The 26,696-nt window shown below is 38.3% G+C and overlaps 1 protein-coding gene across 10 annotated transcripts in view; it reads left to right on the forward strand.

Annotated features, from left to right (window-relative positions):
- The window catches only part of LOC124256030 (tyrosine-protein phosphatase non-receptor type 4-like), a 124,817-nt gene that overhangs the window by 51,538 nt on the left and 46,583 nt on the right, over positions 1-26,696 (forward strand). For 6 of the 10 annotated variants that reach the window (XM_046689953.1, XM_046689949.1, XM_046689955.1 and 3 more), the window contains exons 7-13: positions 3,016-3,136; positions 3,543-3,636; positions 5,187-5,275; positions 6,555-6,630; positions 7,852-8,012; positions 9,417-9,485; positions 13,405-13,656. In XM_046689953.1, coding sequence (XP_046545909.1) covers positions 3,016-3,136; positions 3,543-3,636; positions 5,187-5,275; positions 6,555-6,630; positions 7,852-8,012; positions 9,417-9,485; positions 13,405-13,656 — 862 coding nt within the window. The remainder of the gene's footprint in view (positions 1-3,015; positions 3,137-3,542; positions 3,637-5,186; positions 5,276-6,554; positions 6,631-7,851; positions 8,013-9,416; positions 9,486-13,404; positions 13,657-26,696) is intronic. The other 4 variants (XM_046689950.1, XM_046689948.1, XM_046689951.1 and 1 more) reach the window with 4 other exon arrangements.

The raw sequence follows: 26,696 nt of genomic DNA on the forward strand, positions 1-26,696 counted from the left end.
TACTGCAGTGATAATATTATCCATGCAAACACACGTCCATGTGACAAGTGGCATAAGTGATAAGACTATCCATGCCATCACACATCCTTGTCATGAGTACTGCAGTGATATTACTGTCCATGCAAACACACGTCCATGTGACAAGTGGCATAAGTGATAAGGCTATCCATGCCAACACACATCCTTGTCATGAGTACTGCAGTGATAATAGTATCCATGCAAACACACGTCTATATGTGACAAGTGGCATAAGTGATAAGACTATCCATGCCAACACACATCCTTGTCATGAGTACTGCAGTGATAATAGTATCCATGCAAACACACGTCCATATGTGACAATATATATAGTCAACACCTTGTCCATCCGTCCATGTGTCTGTAATCATTTCGTTTCTGGAGTATAAGTAAAAAACATCTAATATTTTTCAACAATAATTGGTAAGTATATCAAACAGAAACTAAAGTGGTGCCTTTTGGTATTTGCAGGTTTTTAGCATGTTTGTTTTTCTTGATTTCCATGGAAACAATTTGGACTTAGTCTCAAAAAGAGGCCGATTTTGTTTCCGGAGCATAGCTAAAAAAACCGCTGAATATCTGTCAACAAAACTTGGCAGATGTATCAAACAGTTACAGATTTTTGGCATTTGTATTTTCATTGATTTCCATGGAAACAATTTGGACTTGGTTTCAAAAGGAGGGGGTGGATTTCGGAGCACAACTTGAAAACCATGATAAATCTTACGTCAAAACTGGGTACTTGTATAAACCAAGGACTGAAGTGGTGCCTTTGCTATTTAAGAATTTTCAGAATTTGATTTTGTCTGAAATGGAGATAGGTGTTGTTTGCAGAGCACAACTCGAAAACCGTTCAATATCTTCCAACAAAACTTGACAGATCCATCAAACACATCCCAAAGTGGTGCCTTTTGCTATTTGTATATTTTTGGCATTTTTATTTTTCTGGTTTTCCATTGAAACGATTTGGACTTTGTCTCAAAAGGGGGATGGATTTCATTTCCAGAGCACCGCTCAAAAACTATGAGTCACGTTTTCTCCAAACCGGGTACATGTACTAAACAAGGGCTGATGTGCCTTTTGCTATTTAGGAATTTTAAGAAAATGAATTTGTTTCTGTTTCCATGGCAACAGGTTTTACTTTGACTCTGTTCATTGTGGTGTTTGTCTGGACCATATCTCGAAAGATTGCTTGGTATTCTTTCATGAAACTGCTCAAACAAAAACCAGATTGTCAACTGCTGACTTTTGTTATTAGGGATTTTTAAATTTGTATTTTTCCCTTTGACTTTGATATTGGTGTGTACCTGACTTAGAAGTACAAAGTTACGAATCTCAATTCCATGTTATTGTTTTGATAGCTCAGTAACTACTCTTGTATACTGACCGACAGATTAGACAGAAGTTCTCATCAAGTTGGACTTTAAGTAACTGTCAGATGATATTTCCGTTCAAAATTTGTTGTCCGTTCAAATTGAGATTTGTGATCTTCTGATGACTCTTGTATATTGTGGCCCTGAAACTGTTACGTAATGATTTAAGGATTAACCTTTTAATTATTATCCCCTGCTGCGCATTTACCGCGAAGCAGGGGATATAGTATTAGGCTCCGTCCGTCTGTACGTACATACGAATTGGAATATCTTAAGAACCGTTCACTAGATTCTTTTCATAATTACTTGTTGGTCCCTGCCTGGCACTCGGCATTAATGGGAACATCAAGGACTGGTCGGCTCGGAGTCAGTATAATGTGTCTGAGTGGGGTATTCATGCTTCACTGCGGCATGGTATCTCAGTGGGCTAGCACTATAAAAACCCAGCTTCAGTCTGGGCTAGTACAAGCAGCCGCACATACACATACACACGCATGCACGTCGTCATATGAGCGAAATATTCTCAAGCACGACGTTAAACCCAATTTCACCTCACCTCACCTTTTCATAATTGGTACCTAGGTTCATCACAGTATAAGAAAGGTTCAAGTCAGGTTTGGTGACCTTGACCTTAATTTCAAGGTCACAAGGGGACTTTAACGTTTTACCTGCATGTTAAGCTATCTCAAGAACCTTTCTCTGGATTTTCTTCATATTCAATACAAAGCTTTATCTAGGGAAGGCGCAGGGCCCAGTTGATTTTAGTTACCTTCACATAATTTTCAAGGTAATGGCGACACTTTGATGATTTCAGCATGTACACCTGCATGTTAAGCTATCTCAAGAACCGTTCTCTGGATTTTCTTCATGGCCCAGTCGATTTAGTGACCTTCATTTAATTTTCAAGGTCACAGAGACACTTTGAAAATTTGAGCATGTAAACCTGCATGTTAAGCTATCTCAAGAACCGTTCTCTGGATTTTCTTCATATTCAATACAAAGCTTTATCTAGGGAAGGCGCAGGGCCCAGTCGATTTTGGTGACCTTCACTTAATTTTCAAGGTCACAGAGACACTTTGAAGATTTGAGCATGTTAACCTGAATTGTCAGCAAGATATTTCAAAAACTGTTCACTGGATCTTCTTCAAAGACTTTCAAGACTTCCCTTACATGTTTTTCAATAAGCAATTTCTTTAGGACTATTTTTGCATATTTCATTCACTATGACATTCATGTCAAAGGCAGTCTTGAAAATATGTGTGTGTTTGAACACCTAAAGAGCAAGACATCAAAAGAGGTTGACGGGTCATGTTTTTGTTGACATTTAACTTAAACTTTCATTACTTTATAAGTTTGATTTGATAATTTGCGGCGGGGGATTATGTCACCTTAGTGACAATGCTTGTTTCAATTTGGAAATGCTGTTGTAACATTATAAGGACTTGAAAATGAGTTTTTTGGTATGATAGGAAAAAAACGTCTAACCATCATACTGACCTATGTTTCCTTGGTACATTTCAGCAATTTGTGAGTATCAAACTTGATGGTTGTTTACTTGAGTTTACACAGTATATACACTTTTACATTAGACATAAGATTTATGAAAATAAGTGTTTCTTTGCAGCGGAACTAGGTGACTACAACCCAGATGAACATAAAGATGGCTACTTGGCTGACTTCCTCTTCATCCCATCACAGACGGATGACTTTGAGAAGATGGTGTGCGAGAAGCACAAGCAACACAGGTTAGGATACTTATCTTGTAGCTTGTCAGTGGAATCTGGTGAGGATGTTGATGGAGTAATTCGTGGCAAACATTTTCATGTGCACACTAAGTGAAAACAATCCTACAGGAATCATGTATAATTGCCTTTGTTTATATTATGTTGATGACAATATAAACTCAAACAATGCGCTCAACATCAATATATTTGATAAATGTTATGCATTGAAAGTGAGTAGTGCAGCTACTATGTTAGTAAACAATAAAGTTAAAAGTATTTTTGTTACCAAACATCACTATTATAATGTCAGAAAGTTTAGTTTGGTACCATGGATGTCTGAGACAGGCATAGAGATTTCAGATGTGTGAGGTCATGGCGGTACAGATACAGATATAAAGACTAGAAACCATGTTGACTCTGTTAAAAGGGGCCAGACTCCGGCAGATGCGGAGTATAACTTCTTGGACAAAGCAAAGCGTCTGGACATGTATGGGATAGATCTCCACAATGCCAGGGTAAGGGTAAGCATGTCCTGTAGTGCCCTGTGGACTCCTTGGTCTAACTCACCTCTGGTCAGTCACCTCACCATCCCACTGCCTGCCTGCCTGCCTGCCTGCCTGCCTGACTGACTGACTGTCTGCCTGTCTGCCTGCCTACCTGCCTGCCTGCCTGCCTGCCTGCCTGCCTCCTGCATTGTTGCTTGTTACTTGTTACCTTTCCTCAACTGACATGTTAGGACTGTGGGTTTGCTAACAACTTTAACTTTGATGCTTTTCGTGTGGATCTTGTAATTATGTCGTAACCTGATAAAGGTTGTAAGTCTGATGGGGGCTATCTGTCTTTTCCTTGTAGAGCATCACACAGGAAGTTGTCTTCCATAAGATCATGGTAATTATTGCAAAATGCTTTACGGGACCAGAGCACCCAATCCTTATCATAAGGTGGAATTAATAAGAATGGGGATCTTCTTTGAGCGGCATTTTAGAAGTTGGGACGTACAATATTAAACAAACTTTATGAATTGTTGGAAAGTCTTTAGTGGCCAATCGTTTGACTGGGGTCTGTGGTACAAAGTAATGTTAAAGCTGCAACTGTCATTATTTTCAATTCTAGAGGCATAGTATGTAAACAAACTGAGCTCTTACTGCTTTCTGTTCTTGTTTTATCAATACAACTGGCTTTGGTCAAAGTGTGGATGTTTAGCAGTGTAACTAACTTTATATTTTGGCATGTGTTATGTTTTTGTCAGTTTTGTTTAGTTTTTACAAAGCATCCTTTGTTTAGATTTAATTTTAGTTTCTCAGCATGTTTAAAAAATAGCACATTCGATTCATTCTGCTAATGAGATCAAGACATTGTAGTCCTGTGAGAGTAGTACAGGGTTCCTTTTGTTTCAGTATTGAGGGCATTCTCTTCCCACAGAGGTTGCTTGTCATATCTTCCTACGAACCTCTGTTCTAATACGGCCATATTTCACGGAACTCGTACAATCCCCTAGGGGCAAAAAATCGCAACATGAATTATCTCCCTTCTTTCTATCCAATCAGAACACGTGTTACATCGACTTAGATCCAAGTTGACTAGGACAAGCAAATATGGGGCTACAAGTATCACTCCTCTGCCGGGGACTTGTGTTGATGTGACACACAAGACATTTAATGGCTAGCTTGTCCATTGTCAACGAGGGTGTTGGACACGCCATTGATCCGCCATTACATGACTGAATTCTGTCTAGGAGAAATGTTTGCGCATCGCGCAGGGGAAGAGTTTTTTGGTTTCCCGAAGCATACGGAAATTTCCGAGGCCTTGCGAATGATCACTTTTGAAACAACATCACTGATTGCACAACTAAATCTGATTGCAACCAATTACGAATCTTGAACACTCGCTTCATGAAAGGGCCGTACAGATTTTCGTAGGAAGATATGACATGTAAACGGTGTGGGAAGAGAATGCATTGAGGGATACTCAGTTGTTTCTGTCAACCACTGATCCATTGAGAAAACAACAACTAATATGTTGATGAGTACATTGAAGATGTGTGCTGTAACCATGATGTGTTTGTGTGTAGGATCAAAGTAACATAGAAATCCAGCTGGGAGTCACATCAGCAGGCCTGGTGGTCTTCCAGAACAATGTCAAGATCAACACCTTTTCCTGGTGAGTACCACAACACGTGTCTGCAGAATCAGGTGCCTATATTGTTATCCCCCGCAACGCGTTTTGCGGGGGGTATTAAAATGGACTCCGTCCGTCCGTCCGTGCACATTTGTCATTTCCGGAGCAGAACTCTAAAACCGTTTAATATTTCTTCACCAAACTTGGCACATACATAGATCTGGTGGTGTACTGGTGCCTTTTGGTAGTTTTCGAATTCTGAATAAAATATTTTTGGCGTTTCCATGGCAACAAGTTCGACTTAGACTGAAATTGGTGGTAGTGCTCTTTTCTGGAGCAGAACTCTAAAACCGTGCAATATGTCTTCACCAAACTTGGCACATAGATAGATCTGGTGGTGTACTGGTACCTTTTGTTAGTTTTGGAATTCTGAATAAAATATTTTTGGCGTTTCCATGGCAACAAGTTTGACTTAGACTGAAATTGGTGATAGTGCTCCTTTCTGGAGCAGAACTTTCAAAACCTTTCAATACTCTCCTTCCACTTTTCTATATACACACCTAAATATTTGACATAATCATAACTCGTAGACATAATCATGAAGAGTATTTTGCCATTGCTGGGGATATTGATGACTTTGTCTTCTTGTTATTACTCGCCCACGGAAGATACTGCACTGTAATATTTTTATGGCAATATTACACGAGTGTAATACCGCTAGATGTATGATGTCATAATGGTTTACAGTTATGATGCCACAATGCTAATGCCTCTGTCACAATGGCATTAGACCTTGCTTGACTCGCAAAAAGCTGAGAGTCATCAATTTATGTTGGAGAATAGTAAACAGAGTACTAAACTCACTTCTGTGAAATACCATCGTGAAAGATTTAGTATAAAACTTGCTTTTCTTCGTTTGATACCAAATCATTAACTTGTTTAATAAAAATTGTATTACACGGAAGGTCATTTAGTATCCTCAGTATTGCATCAAGGGGGTATATATCTACATATTACTTGACTTCATGATTCCCTCATTATGTGGGACAGGTCAAACAGGTGTTTACCTGTCACTGTCTATCTAAAGTGTACCTACAGGGAGTTATATGTAACATATTGTCAAGTAGAGCCGGTATTATGGTTCTCATATCTGCATTGTGTCATTTTGTGATGAGAATGCTATGGATCTGTTTTCTGTAATGACCAAGTTACATGCAGTATGTTTGGACAGTAGTCCCCAGTTTTATGTGGCTCACATCCCCTTTCCTGCTGTATTCCTTAAAATCTGATTTCATTTTGATTTTTGCTTGACCTCTTCCAGGGCCAAAATAGTCAAAATATCTTTTAAGAGGAAACAGTTCTTCATCCAACTCCGACGGGAAGCGGTGAGTGTCGAGGTGATTTGTTTTCTTTATTCTTTGTGTTGTATGTCAGTAATAAGTGAGTAGAATAGCTTGGACATTTGGACAACATGCTACGTGATGGTGTTGACAGCAGGAACTTTACCAGCATTTCACTAAAACTAAAATATACAACCATTTCAATAGGGAACATTTCTGGTAAATTAGTAAAACATACTGTATATATGAGGGAAGACAGACCTATATGTCAAAACAGATTTCTACATAGCTTGTCTTTCCATACATTGTAGGAGCTCTCATGTAGCATTTTCTGTTGGAAAGCAACGTTGTTATCTGTTGTCAACAACCCACTGTAGCATGTTAAGAATGACACTTGTATCACATGCTATTTTTAGGCACATTGTATCTGATGCATTGTGCTCTGTTAAGGCAGTAGTAGAGTGACAGTAAAAGAACATATATCTTTTTAATGTACATATTTTGTGAATTTGTCTTCTATGGCTCAATATAGAACAAACTTTATGGATAACAACTTCTTTTATTCGTGGGGGCGGTGGGGTAGCCCAGTGGTTAAAGCGTTGGCTCGTCACGCCGAAGACCCTGGTTCGAATCCCCACATGGGTACAATGTGTGAAGCCCATTTCTGGTGTCCCCCGCCATGATGTTGCTGGAATATTGCTAAAAGCGGCGTAAAACCAAACTCAGTCAGTCAGTCTTTTATTCGTGAGTGTGACATTTCGATGCAGATTGACAACGGTACAAGAATCTGTATCGAAACGTCGCACTCACGAATAAAACAAGTTGTTATCCATGAAGTTTGTTCTATATTGTACTTTCCAACTTTTAAAATGCCTCTCAAAGAAGTCTTCTATGGCTTCTATAAATATCAAACAAATGATACAAAACTTATGAATACTATATGCATTGATATGGTCAGTGGTCTTGTCTTTGTATGTTTCCCAACCATTTATGTCAGTGTAGTATTGCTGTGGTATTGCACTTTCTATGCTAAAACTGGACTGTTGCTGAGTATATCTAGTTGGATCAGTGTCAGCACTGTGTTCAGATTGAGGGCGGTGAAGTAGCCTAGTTGTTAAATCGTTCGTTCGTCACGCCGAAGACTCGGGTTCGATTCCCCACATGGGTACAATGTGTGAAGCCCATTTCTGGTGTCCTCCACTGTGATATTTCTGGAATATTGCTGAAAGCGGCGAAAAACCATACTCACTCACTCATGCAGATTGTTTGTGTTGCCAGAACGACAGTATTGAGAATCTGATCGGCTTCAACATGATAAGCTACCGTTCATGCAAGAACCTATGGAAGTCATGTGTTGAACATCATACTTTCTTTCGCCTTCATCACCCAAACCCACCATCCAAAAAGATCTTCTCAATAGGCTCCAAGTTCAGATATAGGTAAGACATCTTGATATTTCCAAGATTATTCTTACAATGTTTATGAACACTCTTCAGCACCTTTCAAAGTTCTCAATAAAAGTTGTACTATGTTGTATTGAATGTTCAAGATGCTTGACAGTATTTAATGTTTATTGCGTGTATATTACAGACTAGTGCTTTGTGATAGGAATATTTTGAATCTTTAATGATGCAGTTTGCTTATACATTATTTAGCAAGACTTTGCTGTTTCTTGTTTGCAGTTTGATGTAGTTGAAAATAAAGTTCATCAATAGTTTGAAATGCCATATAATTGACAGTGATAAGTTGTTCTTAGAAAGATTAAGTTCATGACCAAATATGTGTTGTTGTTTTATGTTATTGATGAACACTTTCATTGCAATGTTTGTAAGATAGCAGTAATTGTATTGATGTGGTCCTGATTTACATACTACATGCATATTACTACAGTTGCATTCAGTAACTATGAGCAGTCAGATATCTAAACATTGCCATTGTGGAACTGTTGTGTCTCATAATGTTTTTATGAATATATCCACATATCGGTGTGGCCTCAGTTGTAACAAGCATTGGCACCCTTGTGAAGGGGGAGTAACTCTTGATGTTTGTCAGTACACTGAGGCGGTGTCTCCTTGATGAAACAGGTAAATATGCTCCTCAAGGAGTCAATAGATGTTTGTCAGTTGTAAGCGAACCTCCCCTCATATGGAAGTCTGCACGACTATGGTGGTCATGCATTGTCTGCATCAAGAGTTGTCTCCCTTTTGCCAACATGGTTTTGGGGCAATATTTCACATGTTCATCACATCTAATTATTGTTTTTGTTTTTTTTCGCTTTTCTTTCTTAACTTTTGAGAAGTCACAGATTTCTGATCAAGGGGCCTAATATCTGCATCACTTTTCAGACTGTCCTTTTTGAACACAAAACATGATCTTTTACTTTTGATCATGTGTTTGATACTCATCCCTGATAGCATTATTAAAGTAGAAACCTTTGGGTTTTGCTCTGTGAAAGAGAAAGAAGACTGCTGAAATTGACAGATTCAAAAAGATACCATTGAGTCCCATATGGATCACTTCAAAGATTGTTGTTTGTGTGTATGATCATCAATATGTCTTTTCCTGTCTTTTCATGTAGAGTTCATCATTGACAGGATGTTTGATTGTAGATGTATATCTTTCAATAATCATTAGCAAAACTCAAAGCCATACTGTATCCTTAACATAGCTCTTAATCTGTATGAAACTACAACTCAGCTACTTTCAGTAATGGATATGATTTCAATGGTATCCTGTTTGAATTTGACGGAATGAAATGAATCTGAATTGAGACTTATATTGGGTCAACTTGATGAAATCTGAAACTAACCCGTGTTTTAACTACTAACTGGTGAATCTTCCAGCGGGAGAACTGAGTATCAAACGCTAGAGGAGGGTAAAAGAAGAGCCAAAATAGACAGAACATTCTCCAGGTAGGACCTGCAGCCATGACCCCTCCCCCTCACCCCACAGCCGAATTGGTCAGATTTCTTCTTCCCATAGTGCAGAACATGCTGCTTGCTGCTTGCACTGTAGACACACACACCATACACAGTCAGTGCTGTCACTGTTTTCTGTATACGGCCAGCACATGCACCACACTGCCTGTCGGCATCTACGCCTGCAATTAGCATAGCTGTCTTCTAGGGCAGGTAAGGCTTGTGTATAGCTACCAGATGGTCCTACTTAAGCTTATACAGGTAGTTCAAAACTCAGGGTGCTAATTTTTTCCACGTTTTCAGGATGTCTGGACTGTAAGTCTGTGCACTCAGAGAATATACTCAGTGGTCAACTTATGTAATGGAGTAATATGGACTGAGTATGAGATGTCTATGTATCAAAATGTCTGTATATTCTTGTATTCTGCACTCACAATAAAAATGTCTCTATTTATTTGTTTGAGCCTTGGTATCAAATTGTCTATATATTCATCCATTCTGGACTGAATATTAACTTGACCATATCTTCTTCCACTGTAGACTGAGTACCAAAATGATCACATCTTCAATCACTTTCCACTGGCATAAAAAGAAATCATGTTCAAAATGGCATTGTGTGATCACTGTGAACTAATGGAGCTCTTGTAAAGGGCTGTCACATCATCATCTCACTTTAGCAGACACAGACATCCAAATAATCAATCCAAGGTCACAATTTATGTGACAAATTCCTGCAAGCTTTCATATCCATTTTTGTTTGTGAATAAATTATGTTTCTGTTTTTGGAAAGTATATCTGTTATTTAGTTGACTTACAAAGCTTAAATCATATTGACTTCTAAGTGCTGTGCAAAGACTATAAACGATATTGTGCAGACATGTTGCTATCCTAAGTTTCAGCAAATTTGTTTCTCCAGTCTTGTACATTTAAAAATACAATGAACAAAGATAAATGCTTTCATGAAGCTACGACTCTTCTTACAGCTAGTATTATCTAAACAAAGATTCAGCTTTCAAGGCCTTGTGGTTATTGAGAATACCATGTTTTATATTTTTGTAAAGTAAATCATGAAAAATCCTAAGGATTTGTATTATATGTACATGTACATGTATTTTAAGCATAAGAAGACACATGTATGACCACGTTCAGCTTCATAGTACCACCAGTTTCTTATGAGAGGAATACAGACCTATGCTTAATACACATAGCAGAGACAAAGGTTGGAGTGTCATGAAAAATAGAAATTTCTGAATATCAATCAAAGATCTTGCTATCTGGACTTCCTGAGTATGTAGATGACTGGCTTAGATATCAAATATTATATGCTAAGATGTTTCCCTGACATTTGTAAGATTTTGGTATGTTAGAGATGTAAGAGTTTAGTACTATTGTTGTCTAGCTTTCCAGGTTGAACCATGCCCGTTTATATTCTGGAGGCACATGGAACTTTGTATAAATCAACAAAGTCATTTAAATCAGTCTATTGTTCTCTTTAGGACTCATACCTCTAAGTTGACGTATGAGTTGTATATATTGTTTAATTGAATCAACTCAGTCTGTCACATTCACTTTGTTCTACCATAACTGTGGAGCCTCTTGCCATATTATGAATTGAATGTGGGTATAAAGTTGTCAAGGTAGAAAAGGTGTATTCAACAAGCTATATGGCTGCCATGCATGTCAAATACCCCCACACAATACCCTGATGTAGTGTTCATGTCCTACTGATGTTTATGCTGATTAATAACAATAAGCATATATATTGACCTGCAGTGGTTGTCCAAAGTGTTTATGGTTTCACTGTTCTGCCTGTTCTGTAGTAACAAAATGAGATAATCCCCTCCATATAATGGTCAGGCCCTCTGTACAGGGTGTTGGAGGTCACACAAATACACAGTGCATCAGGATGGAAGAAGTTATAAGTATCCTATCAAGATAGTGGATGTAGATCATGTCAGGTTATAGTGGTCCACTAGCACCTGCTGTTATCAAGGAATGTAGCAAATATTCACAGTTCACTCCAAAAAGTAGCACTTTTTCATGCAAGTTTAATATTCAGATCCCAATTTTGAAAATGTTCATACCAAAAATGTGTTTGGTTTTATTTGACCTTTATAAGGAAATCCATTGCAGATTTGTTAATACGACCAACATCTACGAGGACATTTTTCATTGGGCAATCTCATTCCTGCTTTATTCTCACTATTCATAGCATGTCCACCAACCTCAATCGTTCAGTGGAGATAGTTCTACCTTGCAATCATTATGTTGTTTCCATTGGTGTTACAAGCTTATTGTTATCTCAACTGTGGAGATACCTTACGCTCATTATATCATGTCCACCAACTGGTCTTAAAGGTTTATTGTTATTCATGTCCACTGGTCTCAAGGGTTCAGTGTTATACATGCAGTAGACATACCCTGTAGTCCTGATATTACCAGGCCACCAGTCTCTAGGTTTTATTGCTGTACACGTAGGAGAGATAACTTGCAGTCGTTATATGGTGTTCACTGATCTCTAGGGGTTTATTGTTATACATGTGCAGCAAGTCTGTTTCCCAGACCGTAGAGAATAATTATATATAGGTGGCCACCTCAAATGTAGAATCATTGGACATGTCTAGATTGCCTCTATCTTAGGCAGCTTTCTTGATTCCATTTGGGCTTTATTCCATTTTATATTTTGTAAATGTGCATTTCTGTGCCTAAAATTCAAGTCTAATGTCAACTGGTCTGAAATGGTTTTTTGTTAGACATACAGCTGAGATACCTTGAAATCATTACCTTGTCTTAAAAGGGCTTGTGCAGTGGAGATACCTTGTATTCATGATATCATTTGAGTTACCTTCCAATCATTATTTCATGTCCCCCCGTCTTGATGGTCTTATTGCTGTACATGTTGTATGGTGGACCGACACTCAGAGAGATGTCATCAATGAAAATACATTTCATCCTCCATGTCCCCCCGTCTTGATGGTCTTATTGCTGTACATGTTGTATGGTGGACCGACACTCAGAGAGATGTCATCAATGAAAATACATTTCATCCTCCATGTCCCCCCGTCTTGATGGTCTTAAAACTATTGCTGTACATGTTGTATGGTGGACCGACACTCGGAGAGATGTCATCAATGAAAATACATTTCGTCCTCCATGTTCCCCCGTTTCAAGTCATTTGACAGTGCAGTCTTTGTAATCTTTGTGATTTTTGTTGGGCTATCTTGTACATATCAATGTACATATCATAATACAAGTGGACATGATATTTTAAGAATATAGAGTATTGATTTTATAGCTGATTGAACTTGGTCCGTGTCTGTTCACTACCTCCTACACATGTATATAGTCACGTAGTTGTTGGTGTGGAAAGTAAGGTTCTGTCATATGTTGTGTTCTAACATGAGATATCTTGTATCTAATGATGTATTACTGCAGTGCACCTATATATACTGATGCTTACACACTGACTAAAACTACTGACATACTGTATATCTCAGTATCAACGGTATCCCTAACATGTTCACCCCCAGCTTCATGTAACCTAGAAGACAGGAGGGCTGTCTGTATACACCTCACAGCTCACAGTTTGATAAGTGCTGTTCTTACTCAAAAAGTTAATATGGATTAAGAAAAGTTAATCAGGTGAAGAATTTCTCAAACTTGTATATCATTACACAGAAATAGGGATATTACGTGACAGTTGTGTTTCCATATCCTAATCAAAGTAAGAAATTATGTTTGAACATGATTAGTTTCTAAACCAAATGATATACTGCTTTTATGTGCAAAGAAATGAACACTCCTGTTATCTTCAATAAAATAAAGTAAACCCAGGTAAATGATAATGATTGTAAGAGTGGAGGAAATGTGGTGTAGGTTTGTGTGTAGCTGACCATGTGCCCCACTCCTGCAGGTCCCCCAGCAAGCGCTATGCACGCCGGACAGTGGGCGGGGTCAGCAGGGATGCTATACTAGAAGAGAAACGCTACATTGAGGGATACAGGAACCTAACTAAGTCACAAACATTCACCAGCAACTCCACCAACTCAACACACAACTTCAACCGCTACGATGGTGTGAACAGCCACACACGGGCCACACTCCCTCATGACTACAAGTCCAGGGCATCATGGAATGATGGAACAAGATCTGAAAAATCTGATGAGTGAGTATCTTCTTTGTATTGGTGAAAGAATGGCTTTATACGTTTTGGCTGCTGAGAGAAGTAACCCACACATAGAAACTATCCATCAGTATGTCTTTTCATGAGGCAATACAGGGCAGGGTTCCAGTCCAGAACTGAGTCTTATGACTGACATTGAGTGAAGAATGTTAAGATTGCGTAGTGAACTGGGTCTGAAACTTAAAATGGCATTTGCTCTGTGTTGTGGCTGATATCAATACACAGTATTTCCTCTAATAAGCGCCGGGCATCTTATAAACACCAGGGGTAAAGCAGTGGTTTACGAAATAAGTGCTGGGTCTCTAAAAAGTGTCAGGTCTATACTAATAATCGACAGGTATGTTTTTTAAAAATGTATTCTCCCTTGATCCCAAAATATATTAATCAAAGAATGGTCCCTTCAGTCATAACTGCCTGTCCTCCACATGGCACTTGTTGATGGACATTATGCAATTGTTGAAGCTGCAATCAGGGGGTTCCATGTAATTAATGTTTACAATAAGCGTCAGGTCTCCAATAAGCACTGTGCTTCTAATAAGCGCCTTGTCTGGAAGTCTGTTGATAAAATAAGTGCTCAGGCACTTATTAGAGGAAATATGGCACTTCTATGGTACCAAACAAATGTGTCACCATGGAGTTGTCACCTGTCATGATCACTGATACACTCAGACATATATGCCGATACCTCCAGCCAGCACAGTCATGAGTCTTGCCTTGATTAACTTTCACTGTCTCCTGCGCATGCTTTTTGTCATATATTGAGTGTTACTGGCAACATTCTAACTGTATTAGGATATAAGCTATAAATGTTTACCAATTTCTTGTCCATTGAAGCCACATGTGAAGCCAACATCACTTAGTTGTTGACAGTGTGGCATGACTGTTTTTGTATTTCTATCATATTGAAGTGATGATTTAAATTTTTAAGACCAAGTGTGCTGTGTACACCAGATGTTGAGGTTTCAGGAGATGACCTGTACATATACTAGGGCTGCGTAATGTAACCGGTTCAGACATGAAAACGATACGTATTGCGATATGCTGATCGAAAACTGGTATTTTGACATGCATTCGGAAAACTTCGTAACACTTGGAAATCTTCGGATATTTCCGTTTTTTAAATTGTTCCTTTCCTTGTTTCATTTGTGCAAAATATTATTTACATTTTTATTTTGTCATGATTAAAAGTTTTTATTTAAAGCCTAATCAAGCATAGTGATTTTGTTGTGTTTTTGCTTTATAAGTCAAGCATTAACTCGATTATTGTATCGGAATATATGCTTTCGCATCGCAATATATCGCAATATGAAAATTCTCTACGATACCCACCCCTCACATATATATCAGATGAAGGTCATCATGATGTCCACATGGTGCTAATTTAACAATTGAAACCTCTGCCATTTGTCTTCAAGTTTAATTACGTGTTTTGCATTGAAACATGGTACATTTCTTTCCTATGTGATCTTGAAATATTTAGTGCACATTTTACAGTTACAAGTTTCTACATCAGCAAAATGGGCGGTGGGGTAGCCTAGTAGTTAAAGCGTTGACTCGTCATGCCGAAGACCCGGGTTCAATTCCCCACATAGGTACAATATGTGAACCCCATTTCTGGTGCCCCCGCCGTGATATTCCTGGAATATTGCTAAAAGTGGCGTAAAACTGAACTCACTGACTCACTTACATCAGCAAAATGTAGCTTACAGTGTGTTAAGCCACAGTACAAAGTAGCTATGGTTGAAAGTAATCTGACTAACATGTCAGTATTTGTTGGTTCCCTAATGTCAATCTTTACTGTTTATACAATAACAAGTCATTTAGAGAAGTATCTCACACAATTAACGTCTTTTTAAGTTGTTGAAAAATGGACACCATGATAAATTTGAAAATAGCATATTCATTATAAAGTTGTTCTTGGTTCTGTAAAGTACTTCAGAAGCATTTACATCAGGGTTGGCTATTGTGTATCATACACACATTATTGTAGTGTTCTTTGTTGGCGGTATATATTCTTTTAGCACCTTCCCATGGTTGTGATTTGAATTCAGGTGTGTGGTTTACACTAATACATATGCTGCAAGTGTCATTGTGGCAGGACACTTCCTGTGACTGATCATTCACACACTCTGATAAAGGTGGCATTATAGTCTTCATTCATTGTGTTACGATGCGTATTTGTGTATACTGACATTAAACCTTCATTAACCTGTCTCAGCTTATCTCACACCAGTTTTAAACTTGAGAATTTGTATGTTTTGTCTCAAACTTTTAAGAAATGAACCCAAAAGACATCCAAATGGGTTGTAGATAGGAATGAATTAGATTAGTGGTGTTTCTCCCTGACCACACATGCTTCATACCCCTACATTATAGGGGCCATTCATGCTGGAATATATTTCATATTGGAGCTCCATTGCAGGGAGAGTAAATACTGTATTTGTTGCATTTAGTGCCTAGTTGCATTTAGCTTTACTAATTAAAAGCTTAAAGGTCTCCTGCTATGATACCTCAGGAAATGGGGGGCACTAATGAGGAACATTTTGAAAATCACACAAAGTCAGCCACCTAACCCGCTCAGCCATCGCAACTTCCTAGCTGACTTTGTGTGCTGGCGATTAGGTGCCTGACTCTGAGGGTGTGGGTTCGAATCCCGGATGGGACTCAACCCAAACGAAGTACTAGAATTTAGATAGTGCAATCCCAAATATAACATATGCTACATTCGACTACTTTCGAAAATGGCATTGTGTAATCATCTCTATTGATTTTTGCAACTAAAATAACATGATATTGCAATGTAACATTTCTGGCAAAATCCCAATAGTTTACAATGTAACCTTTCCGATCATTGCAGCAAATTTGTTTGTAGTTACTTTTTAGGAACCGGTATATTTGAACTGAATCAGCAGTAGATTGGGAGGAAACGTGTGCACAGGTAATAGCTATTTCTGGTTATGTTTCCAAGACAATCTTAATCTCTGCACAAAGGACAATGTCGAACAGTCATTGTCTCTTAACGTATTATCTCAAATATCTATATTCAAGAAAATATGGTACCTCATTTAGTTGTTGATCACAATACAGTTTAGCGTAGTAATTTGAAAATTAGAAGAGGTTGAACATTTTATGAATTGGGAATGCAGGTAGGGGATGCATTCAATATATTTCTAATGTGTTACACTTATTAGGGAGGGGCCCTGAATACGTTGAATATGGTAGGTAGGTAAAATGTGCATCCAACAACTTGTCTTTATGTTAGTGCTTCTTTTGTGAACCTTAATGCGACCAGTTAACCTGAGGAGACCTATGACCTAACTGTACATTCATGATATTCAGAAGATTATACCATTGATCAGGTGACACTCTTCTCCCTGCCTTCCTTCTTTAGGAAGACAATAGTGAAGAAAACCTCTCCATAGACTGTGCAATACTGTTTCCCTTTGATGTGAGGAGAGGAGAAACTATACAATTGGGGAAAATATGTCCGGTATCGAAGCAGTTCTTGAATGTTCCTGACAATGACAGCTAATCCTATATCGATAGCATTAATGCCCCTTCTAGGTATCTAGAAACAAGGCCAGAGTGTATCCAGGTAAGTAACTAGAGGATGATAGAGCAGATAAGCCGGGTGTTTTGGAAGGTACAAGGAGCGTTGTTAGGAAGACAGTTAGGAATGATGCTGTCAGGATTGGACAGTGATAGCCAAGCAGGGGGTCTTTAGTCTGCACTTACCTGATCTCCCAGTCCCGTCTAAACCCGTCTTCCTTGCATGGCTTAACTCCTTAACAGGGCTGGCATTCAGACGTCAGTGTATATATATCTATGTATTAAAATCATGCTTTGTTTGAGTTAAACCATGTAGTTTTTGTCATGATATAGATAAATTATTGGGGGCTTTTTGTGAATGGCTGTGGGTTATTCTGTTCAATGATGCGTTGTATTAATGTCTAGTTGAAATACTTGTCACAGGAGAGGTGGGCCATGCCAGGGGTGCATTCTTTTTCTCTGTGATTTTGTCCATTAACATAAATGATCTAGCCATTTAGCCATACATGAGTGCAAAAAGCCATGATCATTACCACCAAAGCTGTGCCTGATATTAAAATATAGTGTGTGTTGTGTCCGTTGAAGGGAGTTAAGAAATTATTTATTGATTCCTTATTGATTTAGTATCCTCAGAACATCATTTCTAACTAAATAAAGGAAGTCACTTGCAAACTATAGTAAGTCTTTAATTGATGATGATGAGGTGAAATTTGTGCATAAAATAATGTTAGTGAGTCCAATATTTAGCTGTGTCCATGTTTTTAATGCATATGAAATTACCCCTAAAACATGACTACAGTCAACCTACAGAAGCCTTTTACAATTCTCTTCTTCAATTTTTGTACCAACTATCTTGATTCCTAAGTATTATTTCACTGGTAGGTATATATCAGGATGAAGTTTATGGTGTCAGATATCCAGATTGCTAATGTTAGGTCTGAATATGAGACATGGGATGACCATTGAGCCAACCATTGATTATGCAGTGAGTGTCCTCGTGACAACTGGGTTAGGGCAGGTGTTGAGGGACTTACTGGGGGTCTCATGGCTGCTTCAGAATAGATAGAATTTCATAAATGGGATATTGGAGAACTGACATTGTTCATGGCATATTCAACTATAACTTGCCTCTTGAGATGAGCACATCTGACATTCGGAAGACAAGTCATTATTTTTGCTTTTTTATAACGCATATGAAATATTGGGCCACAGACATTGTGAGGCCATTTTTCTGCTATTTCAGTGGACTATTGTGGGCTAATTAGTGTTTGAAGACCGCAAGAGCACAGATTATCATAATATCTTAATAGGAACACTTTACAAAATTCAATTTATTTCTGTTAGAATACCAGAAACTCTTGTATATCGACCATTCTCAGAGATTTCCAAATGATAAAAATGTGAAAGTAACTTTTCTAAAGGGAAATCAATTGTGATATCATTAAATTATAACCATTTGAGCATAAAAGGCCTAAAAATTGCATGTTCTTATTGGTATTGTATTTATATACATGTTAGAAAGGTAACTGTAACCATATGCCCCTCCACTTGCCCACAGAAAAACTTGATATACATTGAAATCCTATTGTGATGTCCTTAAACTTATTAATAATATCAATAAAATATGTGAATTTGTACTTATCAGTTTGGCATTTGGTATTTTAGCTGCAGCAATTTGTGATATGGAATAGTACCCCTAAGGTGATGATCCTGTCTTGTTTTAGCCTTGTTATTCAGTTTCATCCAAATGGTAAGTGTCAAGGATCAGTCACCTCCCTCCCACACTGCACTGAAGCAGGGGGATGATAGTGAAATACTGTTGTAAAATGAATCACAACAGACCAAGGTTTTAGGGAAAGATCGACTGAATGTTTTTGTTAATATATATTGCTGCTTGATAATGTTTACCTGACATGTAATATTTATGCCTTACTTAGTACATTACCAGTGAATAGGCTTCATAAAGGATTTTTCGTTTTCAAATAGTGTAAAAATCAGTGTTTATTATCCGTAATTTATGAGGACTTAATGTAAGTTATTTGTTGAAATAAGTGGTGTATACTAATACCTCATGCTATAGGGTGTCAGTAAAATTCTAAATGACAAGCTCAACAAATACTAAAAGCCATTATAAAAACACCCTCCTCCCAGAGTGCACTGGAACTTAGCTTCACTTGTAACTTCACTGGTAACGGCATGCCTGCTGGCCTATTTACCTTCTGGATCATCAAAACTGGGATTTGTTGTGGAGGTGATTTGACTATACCATTGGCCACTGAAGATATGGCCTATTGGGGACTTACCGTAGATACTCCACAGGTCATTACTCTTACCTATTAAGGAAACGTTGAACATTTGTTTAGATCTCTTCTAGGTCCACACCTTATGAATAGTGTAATATGAAATACGAATTTCTGTCATTCAGTATTTGTAAACATACCACAGTAGTTTGTATGTAATAAATTAACTGTCGTCATATCACATTAGCAGAATGTTTACTGTTCTGCCATCTTGGCTCAGAAAGAATCAGAGGTCAGAGGTTACAGTCATTCACTAAAACAAATGAGAACTGTTTGAAATGGTATGTTGACTGGAGCTGTTTCTGTTAAGAGTTTTCTCAGCAACACAAGAAAGTAATTTAGTGGAGAACAACTCCTGTCATTGTCTTGGTCCTTCCCAAGGGAAGTAGTAGGGGAAAAAACTGCATATTTTGGTTAGGGTAAGCATAAAGATTGCATGGTGAGAACTAGGGCTGGAACGGGTAGACATCCTATGACCTGGGAAGTAAAACTTATTTATCTGACACTGGTACTTGAGTAATCAGCCCCAGCCCTGATGGAAACCCAACCAGGATAGCCCTGTTGTACATGCAGCTGGCCAGATAAGCATGTCACCATGTTTTGCCCCAGCACCTTTATGGAAAAGCTTGTATTTGTGGCTCATGGTGTGTGCCAGCCAGTCCAGTACTGATAGACGACAACCTACAGCTTACTCCCCATGTTTGAGAATATGGTAGCCTGTACACTGACAAGATCCGTGTTGACACGGGTATGTGTAAATGTCAAGACTAAGCTGTTGTTTGGCCGGAACATATTGATCCTAATGTTCTTGTTATAGTCAGCTGTGATAGACTTCCCCAACATAACTGCCTCTCCACCCTGAGGGTAAGCAAGGTGGTCAGTAGTTGACTGATTCAGCCTGACAAGGACCTGTTTGATTGGAATTATTCAGTTACAATTTGACCACCTTTTCATATCTGCTTTATGTGTGGCAGTCTTATAAGTATATATTAATATTTGTAAGATTTGTGCATCTAAATGAACTGGTGTGTAGTCTTTTATTCTTACCAATCTAAACTTCTTTTATGACAAAGAGTGAATTCCAGAAATACCTTATAGTCTTCTAGCTAAAGGGTTGTACTTAGTCAGCAAGGGTCAAGTGACAAAATGTTTTTGCTCAATTAAATGTCAGTGATTGTATTGGCAGTTTGAAGACTATTTGGAACTATAGGGTCTGTTGTGTCAATCTGAGGCTATGTAGGATGTGGCAAACAGACTAGCTGCCTGATAATGGCCTTTGATATGAGAGATTATTAGTTTGTTGGAGGAGACTTCACTTCATACATTATCAATGAAATGGACTTGTATCAGTTTGGGTTGAATGTATGTCATTCTACAGACACATGAAACGGAAAACTTTCATACATATTGTAAAGATTTGCTGTCTCCTGTGAGGCACGTAGTAATTTGATATTTGCTTTAATTTGTTTGTAAAGGCAAATTAATATCATCTTAGTAGTTTATGTGGCATATTGTTGGTCTTTAAGTCCTATTTTACACTTCTCATTGCAAGATTCCCAGCACATTCATTGCTTGATTACACCATTATTGAAATCGTGCATAACATGTATACACATACCGGGTATATAAAGGGAGAGAAGAAGAACTCAGAACCTACAACCACTTCTGATCAAGTTTTGTAATACAACAGATGAAAGCGTGTTATTCCCTTTTTGGGCAGAGCATTCATATACATATTTCTGTGGTTCTGGCATTAATTTGTCACACTAACTTTACAGTTATTGGGATTGAATTGGGATTTAGGAGTAACTTTCTTACCATCCTTACTTTGTTCCACATGTAACAGTAACAAAATGAAAGATTGTTGAGAGTTTGTCCTTGGATTAAAGCAGATTAATAATCCCCAAGGACCCCCCCTCCAATACTTACCAATGTGAATTGGGTTGGGTGTGCCATACAGTGAGGTCCCCTGCGTGGATAGACAGGGTGATTAATATTGGGGATGGCTCATTACCCCCTCTGTTCAGCCTGTGCTGGAGATATCTAGCCAGTCAGCCAGTAAATAGTGTGTACAGTTTGCTGTATGATACCTATCAACAGCATTGTAGGAAAACCAATTTTAGTGACTTATTAAAACTGAAATATTTTTCATCCATGCGTTTCATGCATTTTAATACATGACATTAAACACATCACTGAAACCTAACTGTATTTGAGTGTTAAAGTGTTCAAGCTGTTGTACCTTGGGCTGCAGGCAGTCCAGGGTGAACCATGAAGGGTTAATCAACATCTGAGTGGGACTTGACCAGCTGGATTACCATGCCACATTTACAAATATAAGTACAACCTTGCCATTATTCACAGTGTACACTAACAGGTTTTATTGGATCTAAGAAATAGTGAAGAGAAACCTCACTTTTTGCCAGTGTATGATTATTTTATAGATAAATAAATAATCTAGCTGGAGATGTTGTTTGCCTGAATGTGTTGAGGATGACCACCTCAGGCCCTACTGACTGGCTGGCAGTGGTGTAGCCCAGTGTTTCATGGCTGTAGGTAGCCAGTAAATAGTGTGTGTATGGCAACTCCTACCTCCCATACCACACAGGACATGTACAGATAGGGGGGAAAAGCGAAACAAAACACATGCACGCACACACGCATGCACGCACGCACGCACGCACACTCGGAGTTCCAGCAGCATTTGTTGTTAACAGTAAATACCTTCATATGATAGTGGAATGGTCAATATCTTTTGTCTGAACCAGCTAAATAGGTTAATTTATTCTGAATTTGGCACATCAGACATAACATTCTGTGTGACCTAGCCCACAGTCAACAGAAAACCACACATCACACCTTGTATGTCAAGTAAATAACTTTAATAAAATATATATACATATGTAAATAGAACTGTTTGTTACATCCACAATACTCATCTTTAGGCATCTTTTCCAGATTATATATATTCTAATTTGTGCTTTAAAAACATTAATTTTTAACTCTTGGTTCTATAAATTGAGTTCAAGACCACCTGGATTTAAAGACATCTAATTCAATGCAGTTTAAAACAGTGGTCAATATAGTAAGAATTTGCTGCAGTCACAGAGACTGGGAGTTTTATACATCCAAGTCTGAGATAATGGGGTTCAGCTCTATGTTTGTTTGTAGCATTATTTCATCACTAAGAATATGTTTGTTTGTAAGTTGATCATGCTACAAGTGGTATGTCGTAAGATTGTAGAGGTTTTCACAGAAGAAACAAGTTTTCCTGAAGATAGGTTTCAAAGAATTTCTATTTCTTTGATGAAGCAGCTATGAAGAATCTGGTGGGTCAGGTTGACTTCTTTATCCTGCGTCCTACGACATATGCTGGGGGGTGATTAATTGTGCCATTGGCTCAGATCTGTTGTAACTGGCCTGATAACATTACCTGTTTAAAACCTCTGCCTGTTGCCATACCTGTCTACCTGCCACCCCTTTGACCAATAAAGGACTGATCAGGCTTACAATAAATGTGTGAGCTGGATGAGATTAGTACTGTATGAGAGGTGTGACAAGTGGTGTGCAGTAGTCCCAGGAGTGTGGTCAACAGTGGAAGCAGGGTAAACTGGCAGGTTTTGGGGTGGTGATATGTGCTGATTACCTGTAGTTGGTAGGGTATATGGCGGAGGCTACCAGAGCCAACACGGAGCGAAACCCAGACATCCAGCGACTATCTCAAGTGTGGTCTGCTCAGACAGGCATGGGATATACTTTACCTGTCCACAACAGTTAACTTAATCCACGAAAATAGGGCTCTCCATGGGAAAAAGTGCCAGTCTCATCTGTGGCAGGTAGGTGCAGTTGTCCTGGAAACAAACCATCAACATAGCTTCGAAAAATAGTATTATCAGTTATAATCATTATAATATGACATACCACATTAGCCATTGAGTCTCCAATTAACATGATATCCGTACTGAAACCAGGAAATTAAATGTAAGATGTGTTTTTGTAAGTTTGAATGAGCTTTCATATACTTTTGATTGATACTGAGATGAAGACGTGTGGTAAGAAGCCGCTATGTACACAGGGTTGCCAGGTAGCTCCTGCAGATACTACCATGACTGAGGTGATATGTCAGGACATCACAGGGCTTTCAGTTTGTGACAAGGACAGAAGAGCCACAGATGCAACATGTTTCACAAATAAATGATACAAGCACCTACTATTACTGACGATGCCAACATACATTAAAAGACTTGTCTTCATCATTCAATAATTCAAAAGAAGAAATATGGTGTATTTCATAAACCCTATGTCTTCTATGACATTTTGAATAGGTTTGGATTTTGAAAAAATATCAATCAGCATTTAATTAGAGATTTAATTCTTTCATCTACATCATACCTCTTATTATAAATTACAAAACAATTGATCAAATATGCCTTTGTTTAAGTGTGTTCAAGAGATACTTTAAGCCAATCAGCTTACAGAATTGTGTTCAGAGTAGCCTGTGAAGCTGTGTGTTTGATGTGGAGAAAGTATGCCATAACCTGTTACAGAAGTGATTTGCACCGCAAGTCTTTGATAGGGTATTGAGGGTGTCTGCATCCATTACAGATTGTAGTAAGCTACTTGTCTTCAAGCCTCTAGGGCTGACCTGGTAACAGTTGATTTAATGAAGGGGAAAATGTTGCAGTTAAGTGTAGGCTTGTCTTGGTAACAACACACAGTCTGTGTCATAATATTGGCTTATACACTATAGTTATCACTGATTTCATATGTTCAAAGACAATATGGCCTTTTTTAAAATTAAAGTTATATTGTGTGTAGGATAATTTTGGGTTGAGTAATGCGATCTAAATATATGATCAGTTTTCCCGTCCCTGTTTAACCATACATTTGTAGTAGACTTGCAGCCAGTGCTGTACTGAAAGTAAACTGATGTTACTTGGTAGTTAGTTTATAATGTTTGTTGAGTCATTCATTTAGAATGTGAGACTTGAAAGATTTGATCAAACATATTATGCTATTATAGTCAATGAAAGGGTTTTTTTTATCATGAACAGTTCCATAGATGTGATTGTGTAAGACAGCCAACATGTCAGGGTGCTGCAGGGTACAGATACAACAGGCAAGCAGCAGCATTCCATCACTACTCCCTGTACACCTATTGCATGGTCATACTTCACCAACTAGGCCTGGTCAACACAAACAGTTAGCCTTCCATCAAGCAGAAACTGGTTCATGGATGGCACTTGTGCAGAATAGTTGTCCACAAGTAGTATGTTTTGTCTTCAGTTGTGCTGGCTACCTCAGGTTTTTAAACATGTCATATGTCATTCAGGTTCACAGAGACCTGTGTGTACTGACTGACCAGTATCCCACTGACAAAACTTGACTTCATTTGGAATCTATGGGCTTCAGTTAATAGACACATTCATTCTTTTTAACTGTTCATTTCCCTTCTCACTTTAGACCCAGTGAGGAAAGTGGTTGCCCAGGTAGATATACCTTGTAGAAAGCACTGCATGACAGTTGAAGGACAAGTGATAAAGGTAATAAAATGGGCAACTTTAGAGATCAGTTGATTAGGGCGGTAGCATGGCCTATGTTGCACACCTGGTTTGGACGTCAGGTCAGCACTAGCAAAATATTTCTCTCCCCCTCTTTCTCTCTTCTCCAGCCCCCCCACCCCCCAGCCCCCTAACTTTAGTCTACTGGTTCAACAGTAGGTGGTCAAGAGATGGAAGGATTGGCGGTCATGGATGCAACAGGTGGTCATGCTGGATGGAGACTATTGGCAGTCAGGCGAAATGGAAGGATTGGCAATCATGCTGGATGGAGATTATGGTGGTCATGCTGGTTGCAAGATGGGGACAATAGGTGTCATGTTAGATAGACACAATGGGCAGTCATGCTTGATGGGTATTGACATCATGATAGGATATATAGATCTTGTAAAGATATACCTGACTAAACTGGACTTCGGTTAATTTGATGGCTTAATTCTGTCACGGCAATGAGTTATTTGTGTGATATAAAGCTTTCCTGTTCAGTCCACCATTATTGTCCATGCTGTGTTACAGTGTTAATCCCTGTAGTACCAGTCATTCAGATATGACATGCTGAGGGCACCTGCCAGCTTTCATTTTAAAAAACAGTCAGGCTGACTTGTACTTATTTACTTCTCCAGCCATATACACCAGACTGATCTATAACAATATATATTGATGAATGCTGACCTATTAAGTGTGGAATTCATGAATGAAATGATACTTCTTTGTAAGTGTAGCATGTTTAGTTATTTGTCTCTCACACATCTGACAAAGTATAATGAACAGATATATAATTGTGAGAAGCTGACATGTTGTTCCGTCTTTGCTATTTTAAGGACACACTGAAGGAAGGTTTTACAAAAGCGATCAGCATTAATGTTGTTTCCTTCACCTGACTTGTGAATCAATACATGTCAACTAGAATGTCGTAAATCAGGTTTTTATACTGCTGTTCAAATATAAAGAGACCCATTGCTATGTTTAGGTTAAGTCGATTTAAAAAGATTGAAATTACAAGTTAATGGTTACAATGGTTAAAGTGGAACTTGTGTCTGTGTCTCTGCCTGTTACAATGCACTGTGTGACTGTGATTGTTGATTATCACCGGTTACTTTGTCTAATTGGTCGTTACAAAGTCATGATAAGGTGGTAACTGATACACTCCTTACATGCAATGATTCAACACACTTTACAATAAACAATGATTTTTTTCAACAATGTCACAATGTCTCTCACATTATGAGATTATTCAATATTCTCATCAAGGGAACTGTATTATAGCTGTGTATTGGACAAAAAGATATGGAAATCATATAGTTGTATTAGTTTCCTACCACCTACAAATAATGTAAGTAAACAACTGGGAGATCACTGAGGGAGATGTTTAAGGAGCTTGTAATCTCAATAGTCTAGTGTGTTAATGAAGCATTCAGTCAAACAAACTCATAATGATCATAATATTAGTAACTGAAGTACTGTAACTAGCCGAAACATGTTTTGATACACCTTATAATTTCAAAAATGCTTTTGATGTTTTGGATGAATTTATTCCACATTTCTTTGACAATGAATGTGAGTGGAGTTGGGAGACAAATTCCTGGACTGTATCTTCCATAGGTTGCTTTTGGAT

This window comes from Haliotis rubra, unplaced genomic scaffold (genome assembly GCF_003918875.1).
Source record: "Haliotis rubra isolate DU_JTF1 unplaced genomic scaffold, ASM391887v1 Scf615, whole genome shotgun sequence".
Lineage (NCBI taxonomy): Eukaryota > Metazoa > Mollusca > Gastropoda > Lepetellida > Haliotidae > Haliotis > Haliotis rubra.